General features: G+C 46.5%; 1 protein-coding gene across 1 annotated transcript in view; it reads right to left on the bottom strand.

The window, feature by feature from the left end:
* Window positions 1-20524, bottom strand: part of dnmt1 (DNA (cytosine-5-)-methyltransferase 1) — a 61652-nt gene extending 41128 nt beyond the window's left edge. Inside the window, exons 1-4 of the mRNA XM_078234988.1 lie at window positions 20430-20524; window positions 3515-3554; window positions 2953-3060; window positions 2078-2330 (exon numbers count right to left, since the gene is read on the bottom strand). Of these exons, the coding sequence (XP_078091114.1) occupies window positions 2078-2330; window positions 2953-3060; window positions 3515-3554; window positions 20430-20512 (484 nt within the window). The 5' untranslated portion in view covers window positions 20513-20524. The remainder of the gene's footprint in view (window positions 1-2077; window positions 2331-2952; window positions 3061-3514; window positions 3555-20429) is intronic.
* Between the last annotated feature and the right edge of the window lie 1338 nt (window positions 20525-21862).

Below are 21862 nucleotides of genomic sequence, written 5' to 3' on the forward strand. Positions count from 1 at the left end.
AGCGAAGAATTTTTTAGCATGGCTCTCAACCGCATGGAGAGAACTTTCAGGCCTCAGCTTGGGCACTCGAGGCTAATACACATCACCAGAAGGTGCCAGGGACAGAGGATGTACTGGATTCTATTATTGGTGCCAGTGCCCCCGGGGCAAGGAACAAAAGTTTAAAAAGTCAAACATTATCATTGACCTCCTGCTGTTAAAGTACAGAAGCCTAGTGACAACAGAATCAGAGCTCTAATCTCTCTCCACAGATGCTGTCAGACCTGCTGAGATTTTCCAGCATTTTCCATTTCTGTTTCAGATTCCAGCATCCGCAGTATTTTGCTTTTATCTGATAGAACAGAATCGTGCTCAGCTGTGAAGCAGACAGTAATGGAACAGCTTGCCAACACACAATGCGTGGATAATGGCGGCATTGCGAAAGGTGCCTGCACCCGCAAGCCAAGAACTAACACCTGAAAAGGGCCAGGAAATTACTTGACGCCCTTCAAGCTTGTCCAAGTAATGATAATAATCAGCTGCCCTCTCCCTGACCATCTTATCACTCAAGATTGCCCTCAACTCTCAGGATCCTGCCCAGCGCCTTCCAAAAATCTATATTTACTGGCGGTTCTCTGAAATTCCTTTCTGGCATCGAATCTAACAGCAAGTTTTGGATTTTATACCAATGCGTCGAAGGTTTTCCATCTCCGTCAGGCTCTAAGTAAAAGCCCCACTCAACAAGAATCCATTCCCTTCGTCATTTTACAACACCTCACTCAGGACTCTCAAGTTGATATCTCTTGGAGGGAAAAACATGCTGCAGTTCCCAAATCTATCCTGACACCAACGAACCCAACGACCTATCCTGATTATATTCCTGCAGTCACCAGCATCTTAATATTCGGCACGGTGGTACAATGGTTAGCACTGCTGCTTCACAGCTCCAGGGACCCGGGTTCGATTCCCAGCTTGGGTCACAGTCTGTGCGGAATCTGCACGTTCTCCCAGTGTCTGCATGGGTTTCCTCCGGGTGTTCCGGTTTTGTCCCACACTCCAAAGATGTGCGGGATAGATTGATTGGCCATGCTAAATTGACCCTTAGTGTTCCGGGACATGTAGGTTAGAGGGATTAGGGGGTTAAATGTGCGGGGGTTGTGGGGATAGGGCCTGGGTGGGATTGTTGTCGATGCAGACTCGATGGGCTGAATGGCCTCCTTCTGCAGGGTTCCTATGAGTCACCGCAATTGGACATGGTATTCTAGCTGAGTCTCAACCTCAGCCTTAGACAAGGATAGTAATTCTAGCTTTATAATGAGCTGCTCCAGCCATTTCCTTCCCTCGGAGTTTCACAACCTTGGGCCCCTCACACTCTGTCCTGACCCTTTAGGTACCTGGTAAACCTACGTTTGGGGAGGGTGGAAATTTAACAAAAACACCATTGAAAACATTAGGAAGAAGGAATTCGTCAATTTAAAAATTCAGCTGATATTTTCTTCCCCTCAATCCTTTCTTTGGCTTTTCCATATTATCACAAATTGACAGAACACTTCTGGGATGCAGCAAAAAATTGAAGTGTAATTGAAGCAGATGTTTATTCAGAATGTGATTAAATGCAAGGAGTGAAAACTAGAAGGATGATTATTATTCTAATATATTGTGTGCCCCACAGATTCAGATCGTAGAATCCCGACAGTGCAGATAGAGGCCATTCAGCCCATCGCGTCTGCACTGACTCTCCGACAGAGTATCTTACCAGCCCACCCACCCCTGCCCTACCCCGCAACCCCCACACTTACCAAGGCTAATACCCCTAACATACACATTTTGGGACACTAAGGGGCAGTTTAGCACGGCCAATCCACCTAACCTGCACCATCTTTGGGAATGAGGGGAAACCGGAGCGCCCGGAGGAAACCCACGCAGACACGGGGAGAATGTGCAGACTCCGCACAGATGGTGACCCAAGGCCAGAATCGAACCCGGGTCCCTGGCGCTGTGAGGCAGCAGCGCTAACCACTGTGCCACCGTGTTGCCTGAATACAAAATCTTTCAGCAAAGGGGCTCAATAAACACAGGGCAATGGAAATAAACGTACGTTTGTTATCTCCGTTGCTTTTACTTAGCCGTTTCCCCCGATTCTTTGGTGTCGGGAAAGCCACCACTTCAGTCTCCATGTTGCTCTCCTCTTGGCCACTTGGCTCATCGGCCACTCCATTGGTCTCAGTTTTATCGCTGTCCACAGCTCCATTCTCAGAGCAACCATTTGAATTGACGCCAAGCTCAGAATCTCCATTCCCTTCGAAAAGCTCCTGACTGAGCAGCGCTTTCACTTTGGCCAGGTAACCCTCCTGAAAAAGGACAGTCACACCAGTGACAAAACTTATCAAGACAGGCGTGCGGCAGGCATACGTGGATGAGACAATGAATCCAGCACCAGGTTATCAACCCACCTCAGACTAGTGGAATGACAGTGACCCATCTCAGTCCCAATGTCGAGTGGGGATAATGTACTTTAGCAGATCAAGGTTTCAAAACCCAGTGGATAGAAGGTAAAAGCATTCCTTCGTCAACAGAAAATTCAAGGTCAGGAAGTAAATACTAATCTGCAGCAGTCTTAAAGGGATGGTGAGTGGTTTAAATTCTACAATGATGTCCTCCCAAGTGTCTCCCATAGGAGAGAGAATGAGATACAATTTATTGTTGGAAGAACAGCAACTGAACAGGCTTATTGACACCACGCTGGAGGCAGTTAGCAGATGACAGAGTTGTGGCTGCCACCTGACACAGGAGGCTCCAACTCTTCGATATCAATGATTCTGTCCACTGCAAACAAGCGTCCGGTTTTTATACATTTCACTGTCATTTTTGGTACCTTCCTCAGCATGTCCATTCGATGGCATTCCCCTTTAAAAAGCAAATACTCCTTTCCCTAGCAGTGTCCGCACTCACCAGGCTTCGTTACCCACTCACCTCGGAGAGTTCTTCTTTCTGGAGTTTTGTCTCCAGCTCACTGAGGTCATTCTGCGTATCAGTTTGTAAGAAGCTATGCAGCAAGGTCAGCTTTTCTTTCACACATTCCTGAAAGAGGAAGGGGTTTTCTTCAGTTGCGAGAGCACAAAACATGGCAAAAAAAAAAATCAGAACACATCACTTCAGCGGCGTAGCAAGAGGAACACAACCAAAAATTGTTGTTTCTCTTCCTTCTAAAACTGGAATCGGATTTGATTTAGTAATACTCGTGAAAGTAGCCATCTGTTCTATTTGATGCAGTAGTAACACACACACACACACACACATACACTGACAAACACACACACAGTGAAAAAGGGTTCACAGACAAAATCTTGGAAAATCGCGCGAAGATTACAGAATCCTACAACAGTCTTTAAAAGAATGCAAGGGGGATTTCCTTGCTTCTGGCCTGACGATCCTCAGACCCTTCTACAGCACATTAGGAATCATTCAGCGTTTTTTAATTGGTGGACTACCATTCGGGACAGCATATATCTGAATGACGTATATTTCAGCATACCTTCTCCGAGAGACCAGCTTTATCCTCGAGCATTTTAAGTCTGCAGAAACAAAAATTAATGATCGAAGTTAGAACCAAGAATTTCAGGTGCCCAAGGCAAACGATTCCTCAATATTCAGCTTGATCATTCTTCTAACTAATTAATCAGATTATTTTGACATTAAAATTATGCCTTTTTAAAAAAAAAATAAAAAGACCAATGTCTCCACATGATGAAGTAGGATTAAAAGGTGGTGGAATAATTAAGCCAGGACCTGCAAGCAAGATTCAATCCTCTTTACTCTGTTATAATTCTTATGCCTCTTTTAAAAAAAAAAAACCGTCCGCGCAAAATTGTCGCACTGTGATTACGCCCTGTCCAGTGGCGACACTGCAGCAGTTCCACTAACTATTAACAGTGCAGTTTCCATTATTAATACAGATATAGGAATTTAAGTCCAAGTTAGCAAGGTGATCACACAAAAACATAGAAACAGGAGGATGCCATTCAGCCCCAAGCCCGTTGCATCATTCAATTAGATCCCAGCTGAGAAGTAGGCCATTTGGCCCCTCAAGACTGCTCAACCATTCAGTGGGATCATGGCTGATCTGTTATGTTTGGAGTTCCCCACTCCCATCTACCCTTGATAATTTTTGATTCCCTTCCTTGCCTAATAAGGACCTATCTCAGTCCATTTACCTGCCTTAGAGCCATATTCTTCAATATCTTTAACCCACACAAAGACCTGATCTCAGTCTTGAAGGATTCAATTGTCTCAACTTCCATAGCCTTTTGGAAAGGTGAGTGGGGAGGGTTTGAGGTGGGAAAGAGTTCCAGATTTTGACTACCCTTTGTGTGATAGAGTTCTTCCTGATTTCACTCTTCAATGCATCCAGTTCTGCACTCCCTTCCCTGAAAGAAGTTGCTCTGTATACACCCCATTACTTCACATTTTAAACCCCTCAATCAGATCACCCTTCAGTCTTTTAAAGTTAGCGAGATAGATTGCCCCCATCAATTGTTAGCTCTGCTGCCTCTCAGCGCCAGGGACCCAGATTTGATTTCCAGCTTGAGTCACTGTCTGTATGTTCTCCCCGTGTCTGCGTGGGTTTCCTCCGGTGGTCCGGTTTCCTCCCAGTCAGAAAGACGTGCTGGTTAGGGTGCATTGGCCATGTTAAATTCTCCCTCAGTGTACCCGAACAGACACCAGAGTGTGGTGCCTAGGGGATTTTCACAGTAACTTCATTGCAATGTTAATGTAAGCCTACTTGTGACACTAATAAGCAAACTTAATTTAGCTTAGTTTCAGCAAGAATGATGATTAACATTTTCCTCATTTTAGATTTACTAGGATGCTATCGGGACTTGATGGATTGAGTTAAAAGGAGAGGCTGAATAGACTGGAACTTTTTTTCTCTGGAGCGTAGGAGGCTGAGGGGTGACCTTATGGGGGTCTATAAAATAATGAGGGGCATAGCCAAGGCAGATAGTCAATATCTTTGCCCAAAGGTAGGGGAGTCTAAAACCAGAGGGCATAGGTTTAAGGTGAGAGATACAAAAGTGTCCAGAGGGGCAATTTTTTCACACAGAGGATGGTGAGTGTCTGGAACAAGCTGCCAGAGGTAGTAGTAGAGGCGGGTACAATTTTATCTTTCAAAAAGCACTTAGATAGTTACATGGGTACGATGGGTATAGAGGGATATGGGCCAAATGCAGGCAATTGGGATTAGCTTAGGGGGTTTTAAAAAAACAGGGCGGCATGGACAAGTTGGGCCGAAACCTGTAAACCTCTATGACTCTGAACTCTGCATACCCACTTTTTCCGATACAAGACCCCCCTCTCCTCTCATTCCACAAACACTTACTGAAGTCAAAAATCAAAAGTCAATCAGCTACAAAACTAAATCAGGCTGTCAAGAGACATCATATAAACAATAAGCCAGGGCTCATAATTGGAGCCAGTAAAAGTAATTTCTACCGTTAAAAACAATAGGAAAATGATTATATTTAACTAAAACAAACTTAACTCCTGAACCAACAAAGCACAAAATAGATTGGGTTTCACTCAGAGGAACTCTGTCAAAATGTGATTATATTCTCTCCAGAATAAGACAGGATATTAATGACTTGCATCTTATTTTGATCAGCAGTAAAGTACGTACCTCTTGCCACCCCCCCCCCATTGCTCAGCTTCTAGTCAAACCATGCAAATCTTGTAATTCTGTACAAATATTGATGAACAAATGTTGTGAAATGTGCTACAAGGGCAAAATCTGCTCATAATGACAATGTACGACAGGAATGAAATTTAAAGAGTTTCACATGAAGCCTAATATAGCATTCAGACCATCCCACACATTCCAAGGCAGACGGTACTTTCTGCAACAGTAAAACTCTCAAGACTGATTGTGGGGGCTGTGGAGATTGTTAGTAGAGAACCTTGAACATGCTGTAATTATGCAGCAGTGGCGTGCATGTGTGCAGAGATGTGTGTCAGTGCTTAAATAATGACTGAACTCTTTGGCTATACGAAAGCTACATCTTACAGTTCAATAGCAAAGCACACAGCGCACTGTGAACAATGTATCTGGCATTGTAGACCTGCATTTTTAAACTCCAATCTTGAGAAAATCAAGCTAATTATTCAACTTGGCCACAGGCAGGGATGTGCTTGAACTGGTTGAGACTAGAATCACCATATTGGCATAACTGAACATCACTACCAGGTAATCCAAGGCGAATACAGAACTATTGCAAGGTATGTCAGATTGATTTAAAGAACAGCTCATTGAGCCAACTAATAAAAAGCTTTCATTCACAAAGACCAAAGCACAGGATACGACTTCACACAATACTATAAGTGTGTACAAGTTTGTACCATATCTCCCAAAAGTGAACTCTCATTCTTCCAATAGAAACTCAATTCACGGTTTTAAGTTGTAAATCAAAATGAACACCGGGAGGAGAGCTTACGGCATAAACAAAGCCTGGGGTTTAGACCATAAAAATACCCAAATAGAATCAGCTTCCCCGTTATCACTGGAGGGACAAAAAAGGGAAGAAATTGACTGACCACAATTTACTTTTGTTTGTGATGGGAAAGGAAGATCACTTATCCAACATGTCACAGTTACAACTTATTCCAACGCTGATCTACACAGCATTATAAACTTCAGCATGAACCTGCATAGTTCCTCCAAATGCGATCCACAACCCACATAAGATCATTTTTTAAAAATTTGAACGATAATTAATCGACCTGTCCAGCGCACTAATCGAATAACTAAGGATTAATTTCTGGAAAATGTGCGTTGACTTTCAGTGTGGAGGATTATTAGCAATTCTTTCTTTACATAATGGGACAGGAATCGAGAGTCAGAAGGTGCAGTCATTGTTGATTCATGGTAAACGACCATAAAGGGTGTAGATACGCAGAGGGACCTGGGTGTGCAAGTCCACAGATCCTTGAAAGTGACGTCACAGGTGGAGAAGGTAGTGAATAAGGCATATGGCATGCTTGCCTTTATAGGACGGGGCATAGAGTATAAAAGTTGGGGTCTGATGTTGCAGTTGTATAGAACGTTGGTTCGGCCGCATTTGGAGTACTGCGTCCAGTTCTGGTTGCCACACTACCAGAAGGATGTGGAGGCTTTAGAGAGAGTGCAGAGGAGGTTTACCAGGATGTTGCCTGGTATGGAAGGGCTTAGTTATGAGGAGAGATTGGGTAAACTGGGGTTGTTCTCACTGGAAAGACGGAGGATGAGGGGTGACCTAATAGAGGTGTATAAAATTATGAAAGGCATAGATAGGGTAAACGGTGGGAAGCTTTTTCCCCAGGTCGGTGGTGACGTTCACGAGGGGTCATAGGTTCAAGGTGAGGGGGGGGGGGGGGGGGGGTTTAACACGGATATCAGAAGGACGTATTTTACAGAGGGTGGTGGGGGCCTGGAATGCGCTGCCGGGCAAGGTGGTGGAGGCAGACACACTGGGAACTTTTAAGACTTATCTAGATAGCCACATGAACGGAGTGGGAATGGAGGGATACAAAAGAATGGTCTAGTTGGGACCAGGGAGCGGCGCGGGCCTGTTCCTGTGCTGTATTATTCTTTGTTCTTTGATTCTATCTCTGTGGCACAGTGGGTTAGCACTGCTGCCTCACAGCGACCAGGGACCCGGGTTCAATTCCTGGTTTGGGGGTCACTGTCTGTTCGGAGTCTGCACATTCTCCCCGTGTCTGCATGGGTTTCCTCCGGGTGCTCCGGTTTCCTCCCACAGTCTGAAAGGCGTGCTGGTTAGGGTGCATTGGCCGTGCTAAATTCTCCCTCAGTGTCACCGAACAGGCGCCGGAGTGTGGCGACTAGGGGATTTTCACAGTAACTTCATTGCAGTGTTAATGTAAGCCTACTGGTGACACCAATAAACTTTAAATTGTTACGATTGCTACTGTCACTAAACTTCAATAGCATAGTAAAGAAAACTAAATCCAAATCAATAGCATATACAAGGAAAATTCAGCCTAAGTCACTCCCTTCCCCATTTGGTTCTGACTTGCTTTGACACAGCCCCCCATTCAAGAGCAAAAACAGACCAGCGCCTGTCCACTTTCTCCAGCCAAACTGGTTTGCCGGAAGATGCCAGGAAACAAGCTAAGTGGATCAGGACAAAGCAGAAGAGGATCTGACTGAGTCACTCACGTAAAGAAAAGCACTCTTGCAGATCTGATGAGTCAAACAGCTGTTAAAGCGACCAATCCCAATCTCATACTCAGTCCCACATTATTCAATATTTCCCCCTTTTCAAGGAACTGTTCCCCTTTCAAAAGTGTTTTTGGTCTGCTTCTGCAACGTGTTGTGGTAAAGAATTTCACAATGTTTACAACCGTCAAAGAAATATTTTCTAACATCCTTCCCCCCAACCCCACGTTAAATCTGCATTCTCTGATTCTACAAGTGTGCAAAGTTGGCAATTGAGTTGTTTTATTATTCAAAGCTACATATAACATGATTAAGTTGTATCCTTTAATTTCTGTATTTATAACCTGGGTGACAGCAGTTTTCAACAAGCTTATCATCCATTCTTCTGTGCTTTCACCTATTTCGTAGTTGTTAAACTGTTTGCCAAGGGATTTATAGACTCCTAAAGTTTTCACAGAATCCTATAATGCAGAAGGCCATTCGGCTCATCGAGTCTGCACTGGCCAAATATCCCACCCAGGCCCCAACCCCACAACACCATGCATTTACCCTAGCTAGTCCCCCTGACACAAAGGGGCAGTTTAGCATGGCCAATCCACCGAATCCGCACATCTTTGGGCTGAGGGGAGAAACCGGAGCACCCGGAGGAAACCCACGCAGACACGGGGGAGAAGGTGCAGATTCCACACAGACAGTGACCCAAGCCAGGAATCGAATCCAGGTCCCTGGCGCTGTGAGGCAGCAGTGCTAACCACTGTGCCACCGTGCCGTGCCCCACCCCACCCACATATGATTTTGTATGATTGCTTTAAACAAAACATTTTTAATCAACTTCGGCCACACCACTAAGGACATTATTTAAGGAAATTAAATCTACTATTTAGATCTGTAACCTGTGCATGAAGATTAAAAGCTCCAACCTAATTCTCAATGCCTCAGCAACCCAATCTAGGCTAACAAATAGCATTCTTCAGAAGGGTTATTAAATTGAGCTCCTGTCTACTTTTCCTTTAATCAAGTCTTTGTGCTACTTAAAAACGATGAGGGAAGATCTACCCACCAGAAAGATGGTTGTGTAGCGGCAATGTAATAATCCAGAGGCTCGGGGGCACTAATCCCAATCCCACCACGGCAGCTGATGGAAATCGAATTCAGTTAACAAAACCTAGAATTAAAAGCTAGTCTTCCGTAACAGTGACTGTGAAACTATCCACCGAATTCACTAACGTCACTTTAGGGAAGGAAATCTGCTGTCCTTACCTGGTCAGATCCACAGCAATGTGGTTGACTCTCAACTGCCCTCTGAAATAGTGTAGCAAACTACTGTTTGAAAGGCAAGGAGGGATGGGCGACATACGCTGCTGGCCTTGCCAGCAATACCCATGAATGCATCACAAGAGAAAAACCAAAATCCTCCAGTAAGCAAATCATAGAAACCCTACAGTGCAGAAAGAGGCCATTTGGCCCATCGAGTCTGCACCGACCACAATCCCACCCAGACCCTACCCCATATCCCTACATATTTACCCACTAATCCCTCTAACCTACGGACACTAAGGGGCAGTTTTAGCATGGCCAATCAACCTAACCCGCAGATCTTTGGACTGTGGGAGGAAACCGGAGCACCCGGAGGAAACCCACGCAGACACGAGGAGAATGTGCAAACTCCACACAGACAGTGACCCAAGCCGGGAATCGAACCCAGGTCCCTGGAGCTGTGAAGCAGCAGTGCTAACCACTGTTCCGCCTCTCATCCCATGATTGATCGTTGGATCTGTCTGAAAAGCAGGTGTCTACAACTGGATAACATCCAGTGCTGGAACCAAAGGACACAACCTCAAGCTAAAGGGACGATCCTTTAAAACAGAGATGGGGAGGAATTTCTTCAGCCAGACAGAGAGTGGTGAATCTGTGGAACTCTTTGCCGCAGAAGGCCGGGTCATTGAGTGTCTTTAAGACAGATTGATAGGGCCTTGATTAATAAGGGGATCAGGGGTTATGGGGAAAAAGCAGGAGAATGGGGATGAGGAAAATATCAGCCATGATTGAATGGTGGAGCAGGCTCGATGGGCCGAGTGGCCTAATTCTGCTCCTATGTCTTATGGTGTTCCAGCTTCCATTGCATTCTGACTTGCGCCAAGTCCTCAGTCGCACCCTGTTCTGCGATATATATTGGTCCATTCTTCCTGGCCCACCAGGAAAAATGAAGTGTCATCTTGTTGAATCATAGGACTCTGATGGGGGGATCAACAAGGTAGATTGAGAGGGTGTTTCCTCTTGTGGGGTAATCTAGGATTAGGGGCCACCATTTAAAAATAAGGGGTCTCCCATTTAGGATGGAAATGAGAAAGAATTTGAAGTTGGTGGAATTCTCCCCATGTCTGCGTGGGTTTCCTCCCACAGTCCAAAGATGTGCAGGGTAGATGGATCGGCCACACTAAATTGCCCCTTAGTGCCAGGGGGACTAGCTAGGGTAAATGTACGGGATTATGGGGATAGGGCCAGGGTGGGATTGTAGTTAGTGCAGATTTGATGGACCGAATGGCCTCCTTCTGCACTGTATGATTCTATGAAAATAATAACGATAACTGACTTGCAAACAGCGGTATGGGAGCTCAAAGAAAGCATGCTGGCCATGTCATTTCGAAACCTATCATATTGTTTTCCTAAGTATTAATCATTTGAGTTCCCAAACGTCAGTAAAATTAATAACAGAAAATGCTGGATAAACTCAGCAGGTCTGGCAGCATCTGGGGATGATGTGGAGATGCCGGCGTTGGACTGGGGTAAACACAGTAAGAAGTTTAACAACACCAGGTTAAAGTCCAACAGGTTTATTTGGTAGCAAAAGCCACACAAGCTTTCGAAGCTCTAAGCCCCTTCTTCAGGTGAGTGGGAATTCTGTTCACAAACAGAACAGAATTTCCACTCACCTGAAGAAGGGGCTTAGAGCTTCGAAAGCTTGTGTGGCTTTTGCTACCAAATAAACCTGTTGGACTTCAACCTGGTGTTGTTAAACTTCTTACAGCATCTGGGGAGACAGAAAGAGTTAATTTTTCAAGTCCTTATGACTCTTCTACAGAACTGAGGGGGTAGAAATGTAATCAATTATAGAGTTGCAGACGCACATAGGTCAGGGTCAAAGAGAGATTGACAAAGGTGTCATGGACACAAGACAAAAGGGGTGTTAATTAATGGTGCCATTAAGGACTGAAGTGGTGCTAATAATGGTATGAAGGTAAAATAGCAGCATGCGTTACTAGGAGAAGAAAGGTCAGTGCTCAACAGAAACAAAACTGAACAACAATGGACAGGTGGCCCTGTTGGGGAGGGCTTTGTATTGGGTCAAGCGGCATGGTAGCAGTGGTTAGCACTGCTGCTTCACAGCCCCAGGGACCCGGGTTCAATTCCCGGCTTGGGTCACTGTCTGTGTGGAGTTTTCACATTCTCCTCGTGTCTGCATGGGTTTCCTCCGGGTCCAAAGATGTGCGGGTTAGGTTGATTGGCCATGCTAAAATTGCCCCTTAGTGTCCTGAGATGCGTAGGTTAGAGGGATTAGCGGGTAAATATGTAGGGATATGGGGGTAGGGCCTGGGTGGGACTGTGGTCGGTGCAGACTCGATGGGCCAAATGGTCTCCTTCTGCACTGCAGGGTTTCTATGTTTATGTTTAAGCCAAGGGAACCAATAAACAAATGGGGAGGGGCCAAGATGGAGAGTAAAGTTCAGAGTCTAGAGTTGCTGAACTCAATGTCGAATGAGTTACAGAAAACGGCAAGGGGATGGCATATAGAGGGACCACTGCTTTTCTTGATTTACAGTTAGAAGTCTCACACCAGGTTAAAAGCCATCAGGTTTATTTGGAATCATGAGCTTTCGGAGCGCTGCTCCTTCATCAGATGAGTGAGTGAAGGAGCAGCGCTCCAAAAGCTCGTGATTCCAAATAAACCTGTTGGGATTTTAACCTGATGTTGAGAGACTGCTTACCATGCCTACCCCAGCATCTACACATCATTCCTTAATTTACATTAATGACCTTCATACCATTATATGCAAGGGTGTGCGGGTTAGGTGAATTGGCCATACTAAATTGACCCTAGTATCAGAGGGATTAGCAGGGGAAACGTGTGGGGTTACGGGGATCGGGCCTTGGTGGGATTGTGGTCGGTGCAGACTCGGTGGGCCGAATGGCCTCTTTCTGCACTGTAGGGATTCTATGACCCAGGCGTATGGAGCCACAATTCCAAAATTTGAAGATCATGCAAGACTTGGATCTGTGAACTGAGAAGGGGGATGGTGATAGATTTCAAGAAGAAATAGACAGGCTTCTGGATGGTCAGATAGGTGGCAAATGCAATTTAATGTAAAAAAGTGTGAAGTTATACATTTGTCTGAAGAACAAAGAAAGGTGATATAAACTAAAGGGTACAATTCAAAAGGGAATGCAGCGGCAGAGGGACCTGGGAATATATGCACATAAATTACAAGGCAGCAGGTAGGCTGAGAAAGCAGTTACTAAATTATATTGAATCCTGGGTTTTATAAATAGGGACATGGTGCAAATGAACATTTGTAAGGTCCTAACTACATGGGTTTTAAACAAAAAGAAAAGCTGTGGTTTGCACACGTAGATTCAAACTAAGAACAGATTTATTCTAGCAGCTTTTGCCTGTACAGAGTACAAGCTGAAAGTAAAACAGCCTCTGCAACATCCTAATGACGTCACCATCAAATCATGTGATCAGCTCAAAGCACCACTTTTAAATATATAACACCCCACCCCCCCAACCACTTCTACAGTTATGACAATAAATTATGATATTATGCAATAACAGAAGATCAATAATACTCCAGACACAGTACTATGCATCATTAATCATTATACACAGTACTATGCATCATTATACACAGTACTGTGCATCATTAATCATTATACACAGTACTATGCATCATTATACACAGTACTATGCATCATTATACACAGTACTGTGCATCATTAATCATTATACACAGTACTATGCATCATTATACACAGTACTGTGCATCATTAATCATTATACACAGTACTATGCATCATTAATCACTATACACAGTACTATGCATCATTATACACAGTACTGTGCATCATTACTCATTATACACAGTCAATGAGAAAGTCGATCGGGAGGACGTCTATTCCTCTTTTCCGACGTTCTGGAATTTGGCTGCAAGTGACCCTAGAAGTATGATCTGGAACTTCAGAAAACATCTCTTCTCTTGGAACTAATTCTGCATCATTCCCACGGGGTTTAGTAGCATAGTCACAGTCATCAGGCAACTCAGACTCAACCAATTATTCCGTAGTAATATTCACAACACTAGGGACTATTGAAGTTGGTGCTTTTGAAGATGATTCTGAGAAGTTATTTTGATGACAACATGGCATTGCCAACAAAGTTCATCTTCAGTTTGCAATGTGTAAAATTGTGCTAAAATATGGCTGGTACCCATTTCTCACTGCGGCATGATTATATGCTAGCACTTGATCTCCTTGTTGAAATGAGTGTTGTTTAGCGCTCACTTCTTGTCTAGCAACTTGAGATTGTTTATGCTCTATCTCAAGTTTCTGGAGGTAATAACAAATCAAACAGTTCTCAACTTTCTCTTTAAAAGTAGTAATGCAGGTGAATTTTGGGTAACCACATGAGTATTGTTTCTATAAGATAACAAAAAGTCTCGCAACGTGATAAACTGTGGTCTTAAAGAATGTTTCAAGGATTGCACAAATCTCTCAGCCAATCCACTGGCTGATGTATGATAAGATGTAGATTTTACATGAATACTATTTACTTTAGAATAATCTTCAAACTCTTCTGAAGTAATTTGTGACCCATTATTGCTAACAACCTGTCCCGGTTTATCAAATCTTGCATATTGTCAAGTTTTCCAATGGCTTGATCAGTTGTAGATCTCATGATAACTTCTGGCCACTTTGAGTGTACGTCTATTATGACCAAGAACATATAATCATCAAAAGGACCAGCAAAATCTATATTCAATCGTTGCCAAGACATTTTAGGCTACTCCTAAGAGTGTAGGCAATGGTGGAGTATTTCTTTTTCGTGCGCAGGATTGACACTATCCCACTTTTTCTTCGATCTGAGCACCCAGACCCAGGTACCAAAAATAATTGTACTAATTTATTGATCTGGACCACACCAGGATGTCCTTCATGTGGTTGTTCAAGAACTCTTCCACAAAGACTAGGAGGAATGATCACTCGGATTCCCCAAAACAGACACCCACCCTGGACGGTCAACTCAAACTTTTTTGACGCATATAGTTTCAAATCAGCATGTGTACGATGCATTCCAGCTATCGCTCCTTTCAATACCATATCCATCACCTTCCCCACCCCGGGATCATTTCTGGAATGTCTCTGAACTTGAGAATCTGTCACAGGCAAAGCTAGTTGATGGCACCTACTGAATAGGTAAAGTTAAGCCTGATAATGCACCAGCATGACGATATTTTATATCGTATGAGTATGCAGATAAAAATCAGTGACCAACTTTACAATCGACTAGCAGCTAACGGTATTCCATTATACCACCCAAAAATAGTTAAGGATCGATGATCAGTCAATAATGTGAAATATAAATAATGCTGAAATCTTCATTCGCCAAAAATCATCTCAATGCTTCTGCTGGATCCTGCGATTAGAAATCACCCAGGTAACAATGAACACCAGAGAGACCAGTTAAAATCTGATCCATTGATATCTGGAATGGGGCTGGTATGGAGGTTACTCCAAAAGGCCACCTTGTATATTGAAAAAGACCCTTATGAATAACAATGGTAAGTAAGGGTTGTGAATCAGTGGTTACATCATCTGTAAATATAGTTGTGAAAGATCAACCTGATAATCCAGAAAACAGATCTTCAATTGAAAGAAGCAGATATTGATCTGCACACAACACTGAATTTATGGTTTTAAAATCACCAGAAATATGAACTGGACCATCTGGTTTCATGACAGGTACAATGGGGGTAGCCCAGTCACTCATTGTAACTGGCTCTAACACACAAGTGTTAACAAGTCGTACGAATTCTTCTTCAACCTTGGGATGAAGCGCATACAGCACCGCTCTTGCTTTGAGACTTTTTGGTTGCTAATTAGGCTTTGCCTTGAGTTTCACTTGAACTTCCTTCATTGAGCCAAGTGTCTCTTCGAATACACTCTCTTGTACTTATCCAGAAGGTGCTGTTTTGACAGCGACCAATCTGCTGACAGCACTCCAGTTAAACTTGATCTTCTCCAACCATGATCCCCCAAATAGAGGTGGAAAATCACCACGGACCACATGGAGAGGTAACACCGCTTGTTTGTCCACACAGCTCTTTGACCATGATGTAACATTTGAACAGCACGACCTCTTCCATGTCCTTAAAATCATATCAACTGGTTTTAAAGGAAGATGTTTCAGCTTTTGTTGTAGTCTCATGAATTAAAGATACAGCAGCACCAATTTCAACCTCCGTCCTAACAGATTGCCCATTTTGGAATCACCCAGAATCTGAGAGATTCACCCTGTATGGATAAGACGTTCAGCTGGAGATCTTCACATATTTCTGGACATTCTCCTCTTTGGTGCTAATTGTTTTCTTCCATGATGCAAATTCTTTTTGTAGAACGTGACTTGTTCTTCTTGAAGTTACCCAGATTCTTCTTCTGAATTTACTTCAAGGGAAACTGGTCTAGCCCAATTAGCTTTTGCAATATGATCCATTTTGGCACAATTCTTGCATCGACTATCCTTGCTCCAGCATTCACTTGTGGAATGGCCCTTTTTGGCCCATCTGTAACATTTTTGCTGCTGATCTGACTTCTTATGGGCAGTTCCCAACTCGTGGATCTTCATTCCTTCACGAAGCTGTGAAGCCTCTTTAGCAGCCAGCTCCATTGGCACTGTGGTTTATGCTGCTCCTTAAAGTCAGAGCATATTCAGTAAGCAATCTCCTTTGGATAGCTTCATTTTGGAGTCCACAAGCTAAACAATCTCAGAGCATCTTCTGATGACTCACCGAACTCTCAATGTTGTGGCCAACTGAGCAATGCTTTCATCTTCCACGTGATTCCTTCCGTGGAACCTAAACCGCTCTGCAACGATCAATGGTTTCGGAGAATAATGCTCTTCAAGGGTATTTGTCACGCAAGTTTAGTTGCTGCATGAACCAACATTCCAGAGCAAATTGTAGGCTTTACTTCCTACTGTACTGAGAAAAACTGGTATGAGCAACTAGTTTTCAATTTTATTTGCTTGCACAAAGTACTGAAAACGCTCTACGTAGGAACTCTACGATTCATTTCCTTCACTGAAGCGCCAAAATGACTAACCTGCCACTTCTCTCGCAGCGACCCGAGACTGCGCTCTCTCTCGATATATTTTTTACTGTCTTCCTAATACTTGCCTTTTTTAAACCCTGGGGGCAGTTGACTTGATGTATCCTCTTTTCAAATGACCCCAGCTGTACAGCAAAGAATCTCTTATTTTTAAACATGCCAGACACTGCCTGGAATCTCACCCTTCTCTTATCAGAAAAAAACCCTTTTTTAAAACCACACAGAGAGCTTTTTCCTTACTTGGTCTGTCTGAACTGGCATGGCAATCTTTAATCCTGTTGCTGCTTCTCCCCAGCCTTCGAACATTCAAAGCGTGAGGGCCCAAAACTTGTTCCTACTTAGGGCTGAACCAATGATCAAACCAAATCCAGACTCGTCGCCAATTTTCTTTTTGTGTAATGTCCTAATTACGTTAAGGACTGTGGGCTTTAAACAAAAAGAAAAGCTGCGGCTTGCACACGTAGATTCAAACTAACATATTTATTCTAGCAGCTTTTGCCTGTAGAGTACAGAGTAAAACAGCAGCCTGTGCAGCACCCTAATGATGTCACCATCAGATCATGTGATCAGCTCTTAAAGAAACCTGCAACCACTTTTAAATATATAACAGCCTTCATGACACATTGGTTCATCCTCAATGGGGAAGGATGAGAAGGTTTGAGAAAGGGTGCAGAAAAGATTTATGAGAATGTTTCAAAGGATGGGAGACTTCAAATATGTGGACAGACTGGCAACCTTGAAGAGAAGGTTGAGAGATTTGTTAGATGTTTTCAAAATCATGATGGATCTGGGTGAAGTAAATGGGGAGAAACTGTTCCCACCTGCAGAGCGCCGAGAACTCTAAAGATGATTAGGAAAAGAATCAGAGGCGACATGAGGAAAAACTCCTTTATGTAACAAGAGGTTTGGATCTGGAATGCACTGCCTGAGTGTGTGGTGGAGACAGATTCAACTGCATTTTCAAACAGGATCTGGAAATGATTTTACAGAGCCATGGGAAGAAGGTGGAGGAGCGAGAGTAGCTGTTGCAGAAGTGACACAGCCAACAGACTGAAAGGCCTCCTTCTGTGCTATAACCATTCTATTCACCTGATGAAGGAGCAGTGTTGCAAAAGCTCATGATTCCAAATAATCCTGTTGGACTTTAACCTGTTGTGAGACTTCTTACTGTGCCCACCGCACTCCAATGCCGGCATCTCCACATTATGATAACCATTTTATGATTCTAGTGTAGATACAATCAAGGGAGTTGATAAACACATGAGGAAGAAGCTGAAGGTTACCCTGATAGTGTGGTCGAAAGGGTGGGAGGAAGCTTGAGTGGGAAATAAACGCCAACATAGATGAGGTGGGCCAAATGGCCCATTTCTGTGCTGTAAAATTCCAAATAAAGCTGCAGGCAGGGAACAGAGACAGTATACCATGTCTCTGTTCTTAAGCCATGACAGCCAAGCAATTAGTGTTGTGGGCAAACGCAGCAGGATTTTTTGGGGATACTGATGCTGTTTGAGATCCTGGGAACCCTGAGCTTCACAGACCCTGAAATAACTATTTGTGAGAAAGCTGTGTGCAGGGAGCTGTTTGCTTTTTAAAAAGTAAAGTTTATTTATTAGTCACAAGTAGGGCTTACATTAACGCTGCAATGAAGTTACTGCAAAATTCCCCTAGTTGCCACAGTCCGGTGCCTGTTCGGGTCAATGCACCCTAACCAGCACTTCTTTCAGACTGTGGGAGGAAACCGGAGCACCCGGAGGAAACCCACGCAGACACGGGGAGAATGTGCAAACTCTGCACAGACAGTGACCCAAGCCAGGAATCGAAGCCGGGTCCCTGGCGCTGTGAGGCAGCAGTGCTAACAACTGTGCCACACAGTTACAGTTGTACAGTTAGAGCTGTACAGGAGTGTTATTACTGTCACTGTACACTGACTTGAGACATTCAGCAGCATCATGAAGCCCCCTCATCCTCGCCCAGCTTTCCCTCCAAAACCAGGTCTGGGAGGCGATTTGAAAATTCCTTGCTAAAGACTTACTTTGGGACAGGCAGTATAGGGGAGTCGACAGTGGTCTGACTGTAGCAGCAACATTACATTCAGCCCACTCTCTACTCGTGCTGCCCGATGCGATAGCGAGCAAACTCCAGGTCTGGCAACCGTGCTGTTTGGTTGCAGGATTTTCTGGGGTTAATTATTTTACAGTAGGACAGGCAGTTTCGGGGCAGCTTGACCTCCATATTGTTCAAGCTGGAGCTTTTTGCTCACTTGCACTGGAGACTGAATAAACTTTTCACCAATAAAAACCATTTAGCTCCAGAGCAAGTGGCACTGTCCAGAGAGGAGGAGCTTTTAACACCATCACACCCACATGTCCCCACTGCAAAAGGAAAAAGAGCAGCTGAAAATCTTTTCACCTCTGTCCGAAAGCGAAGTTTGTGAAAATAGAGTCACGCAGACTCCAAACATTTTCAGAAAGAAACCGAGAAGGGGCATGTCTGTGTTGATCCAAGCAGCGAGCAATCAGACCAGCCTCTTCTCCACATCACTCCCGCAGGTAATGAATGGCAGGAGGGAGGCAAAGAGGGAGCACAGAGGCCCGAGGGGGCGGGCAGCGGGGCCCGAGGGGAGGGGGCAGCCGGGGGGGCAAAGGGTAGGGGGCAGCCGGGGGGGGGCAAAGGGGAGGGGGCAGCCGGGGGGGGGGGCAAAGGGGAGGGGGCAGCGGGGGGGCAAAGGGGAGGGGGCAGCGGGGGGGGCAAAGGGGAGGGGGCAGCGGGGGGGGCAAAGGGGAGGGGGCAGCGGGGGGGGCAAAGGGGAGGGGGCAGCGGGGGGGGCAAAGGGGAGGGGGCAGCGGGGGGGCAAAGGGGAGGGGGCAGCGGGGGGGGCAAAGGGGAGGGGGCAGCGGGGGGGCAAAGGGGAGGGGGCAGCGGGGGGGCAAAGGGGAGGGGGCAGCGGGGGGGCAAAGGGGAGGGGGCAGCGGGGGGGCAAAGGGGAGAGGCAGCGGGGGGCAAAGAGGAGGGGGCAGCGGGGGGGCAAAGGGGAGGGGGCAGCGGGGAGGGGGCAAAGGGGGGCAAAGGGGAGGGGGCAGCGGGGGGGCAAAGGGGAGGGGGCAGCGGGGGGGCAAAGGGGAGGGGGCAGCGGGGGGGCAAAGGGGAGGGGGCAGCGGGGGGGCAAAGGGGAGGGGGCAGCGGGGGGGCAAAGGGGAGGGGGCAGCGGGGGGGCAAAGGGGAGGGGGCAGCGGGGGGGCAAAGGGGAGGGGGCAGCGGGGGGGCAAAGGGGAGGGGGCAGCGGGGGGGCAAAGGGGAGGGGGCAGCAGGGGAGGGGGCAGCCAGGGGGGCAAAGGGGAGGGGGCAGCCGGGGGGGCAAAGGGGAGGGGGCAGCGGGGGGGCAAAGGGGAGGGGGCAGCGGGGGGGCAAAGGGGAGGGGGCAGCGGGGGGCAAAGGGGAGGGGGCAGCGGGGGGGGCAAAGGGGAGGGGGCAGCGGGGGGGGCAAAGGGGAGGGGGCAGCGGGGGGGCAAAGGGGAGGGGGCAGCGGGGGGGCAAAGGGGAGGGGGCAGCGGGGGGGCAAAGGGGAGGGGGCAGCAGGGGAGGGGGGGCCACAGGGGAAAGGGGGAGGGGCGGAAAAGCAGTGATGCGGGTTTGGCGCCAAATCCTCCGGCCGGCGCCGCCGTCCCGATCCCGGGGGGTGGGGGTTATTTTGTATCCCACTCCCCCCGGCCCGGGAGCTCTGACCCCCCCGGGGGGAGGGAGGGAGGGGGCGGTGTCGGTACCGCGGGCCCGGGGGTGTCGGGTATGAGGTAAATAAACAGCCGGGTGCGGGGGAGGGGGGGGCTGAGCCCCGGGCTGCCTGCGGGAGGCGGGCACTCACCGTGTGCGGATGTCCTCGGGCAGGGCGCGGGCGGCGGGGCCTCGGGCGGCGGAGCTGCTCCCGGTCCCGGTACGCGCGGGCATGGCGGCGGCGGCGGCGGAAAGGGGCTGCGCGCCTGCGCGGCGCCGGGGTTTCGCGCGCGATCCGGACTCGCCCACTCCCGCCACGGAGGGGGGGGAGAACCCGCCGGTTGTTATGTAGAAATTAGCGCTGCGTGTCAATGATAACCTCATGCATGTATCAAACCTATGGAACGGTTACGATCAGCAAAAGCGCAGATTAATTCACATCTTTCACAGTTTGACAGTTGGAGAATATGTGTAAAACCCCACACTGAAACCCCCCCCTGTTCCATAGTGGTACATTCTCCCGGCCCTGAGCATTGATCATCGGAATCGCCCACGAATTGTAGGAGGGGGGGGGGTTTCCTCTCATTTCTCAATTGTTTTCCTTCTATTTCAAGTTTTTAGCCATTGGTTATCATTTTTGATTGAGAAGTATTAATACAATGCTATGATTCGGATTATCCGCCATCATTGTTCAGAAGCTAAAATGACCAATGGTCTCTGCATGGTTACGGCATTCCCCCTATTCCAGGAATGGCTTCCTCCGAGGATCTTGCCTCTGAAAAGATGAATGGGAATCGGGGAGGGGGCAGTCCCTGCTCCTCATTGTAGTAACCGTGTTCAATCCTCTACACATTACAGCCTGGCACCTCTGCACAACCAACACCTTTACATATTGTTTCAGCGACAATAAAGCAACACTGGCTCAATCTTTCAATTTAAATTTCAAGGCATACACGCTTCTTCCCTGCTGCCATCAGATTTTGCGATTTGATTTGTTATTGTCTCATGGTATTGAGATACAGTGAGAAGTGTTGTTTCTTACACGTCAAGTGAGAGTTTTAACAATACCAGGTTCCTTACAGCATCATACAGACAAAGCATACCCTTCATAGACTACACAGGGGAGGAGAGGGTGCAGAATATAGTGGCGGGGTGGCACAGTGGTTGGCACTGCTGCTTCACAGCTCCAGGGACCTGGGTTCGATTCCCGGCTTGGGTCACTGTCTGTGCGGAGTTTGCACATTCTTCCTGTGTCTGCGTGGGTTTCCTCCGGGTGCTCCGGTTTCCTCCCACAGTCCACAAAGATGTGCGGGTTAGGTTGATTGGTCATGCTAAATTGCCCCTTAGTGTCCCGGGATGCGTCGGTTAGAGGGATTAGCGGGTAAATATGTAGGGATATGGGGATAGGGCCTGGGTGGGATTGTGGTCGGTGCAGACTCGATGGGCCGAATGGCCTCTTTCTGCACTGTAGGGTTTCTATGAAAGTCACAGCTATATCCAGCCAGAGACAGATCAGCTTACTCAGTGGCACAGTGTTTGGAACTGCTGCCTCACAGCACCAGGGGACCCGGGTTCGATTCTGGT

This window comes from Mustelus asterias, chromosome 19 (assembly GCF_964213995.1).
Source record: "Mustelus asterias chromosome 19, sMusAst1.hap1.1, whole genome shotgun sequence".
NCBI classification, from domain to species: Eukaryota; Metazoa; Chordata; class Chondrichthyes; order Carcharhiniformes; family Triakidae; genus Mustelus; species Mustelus asterias.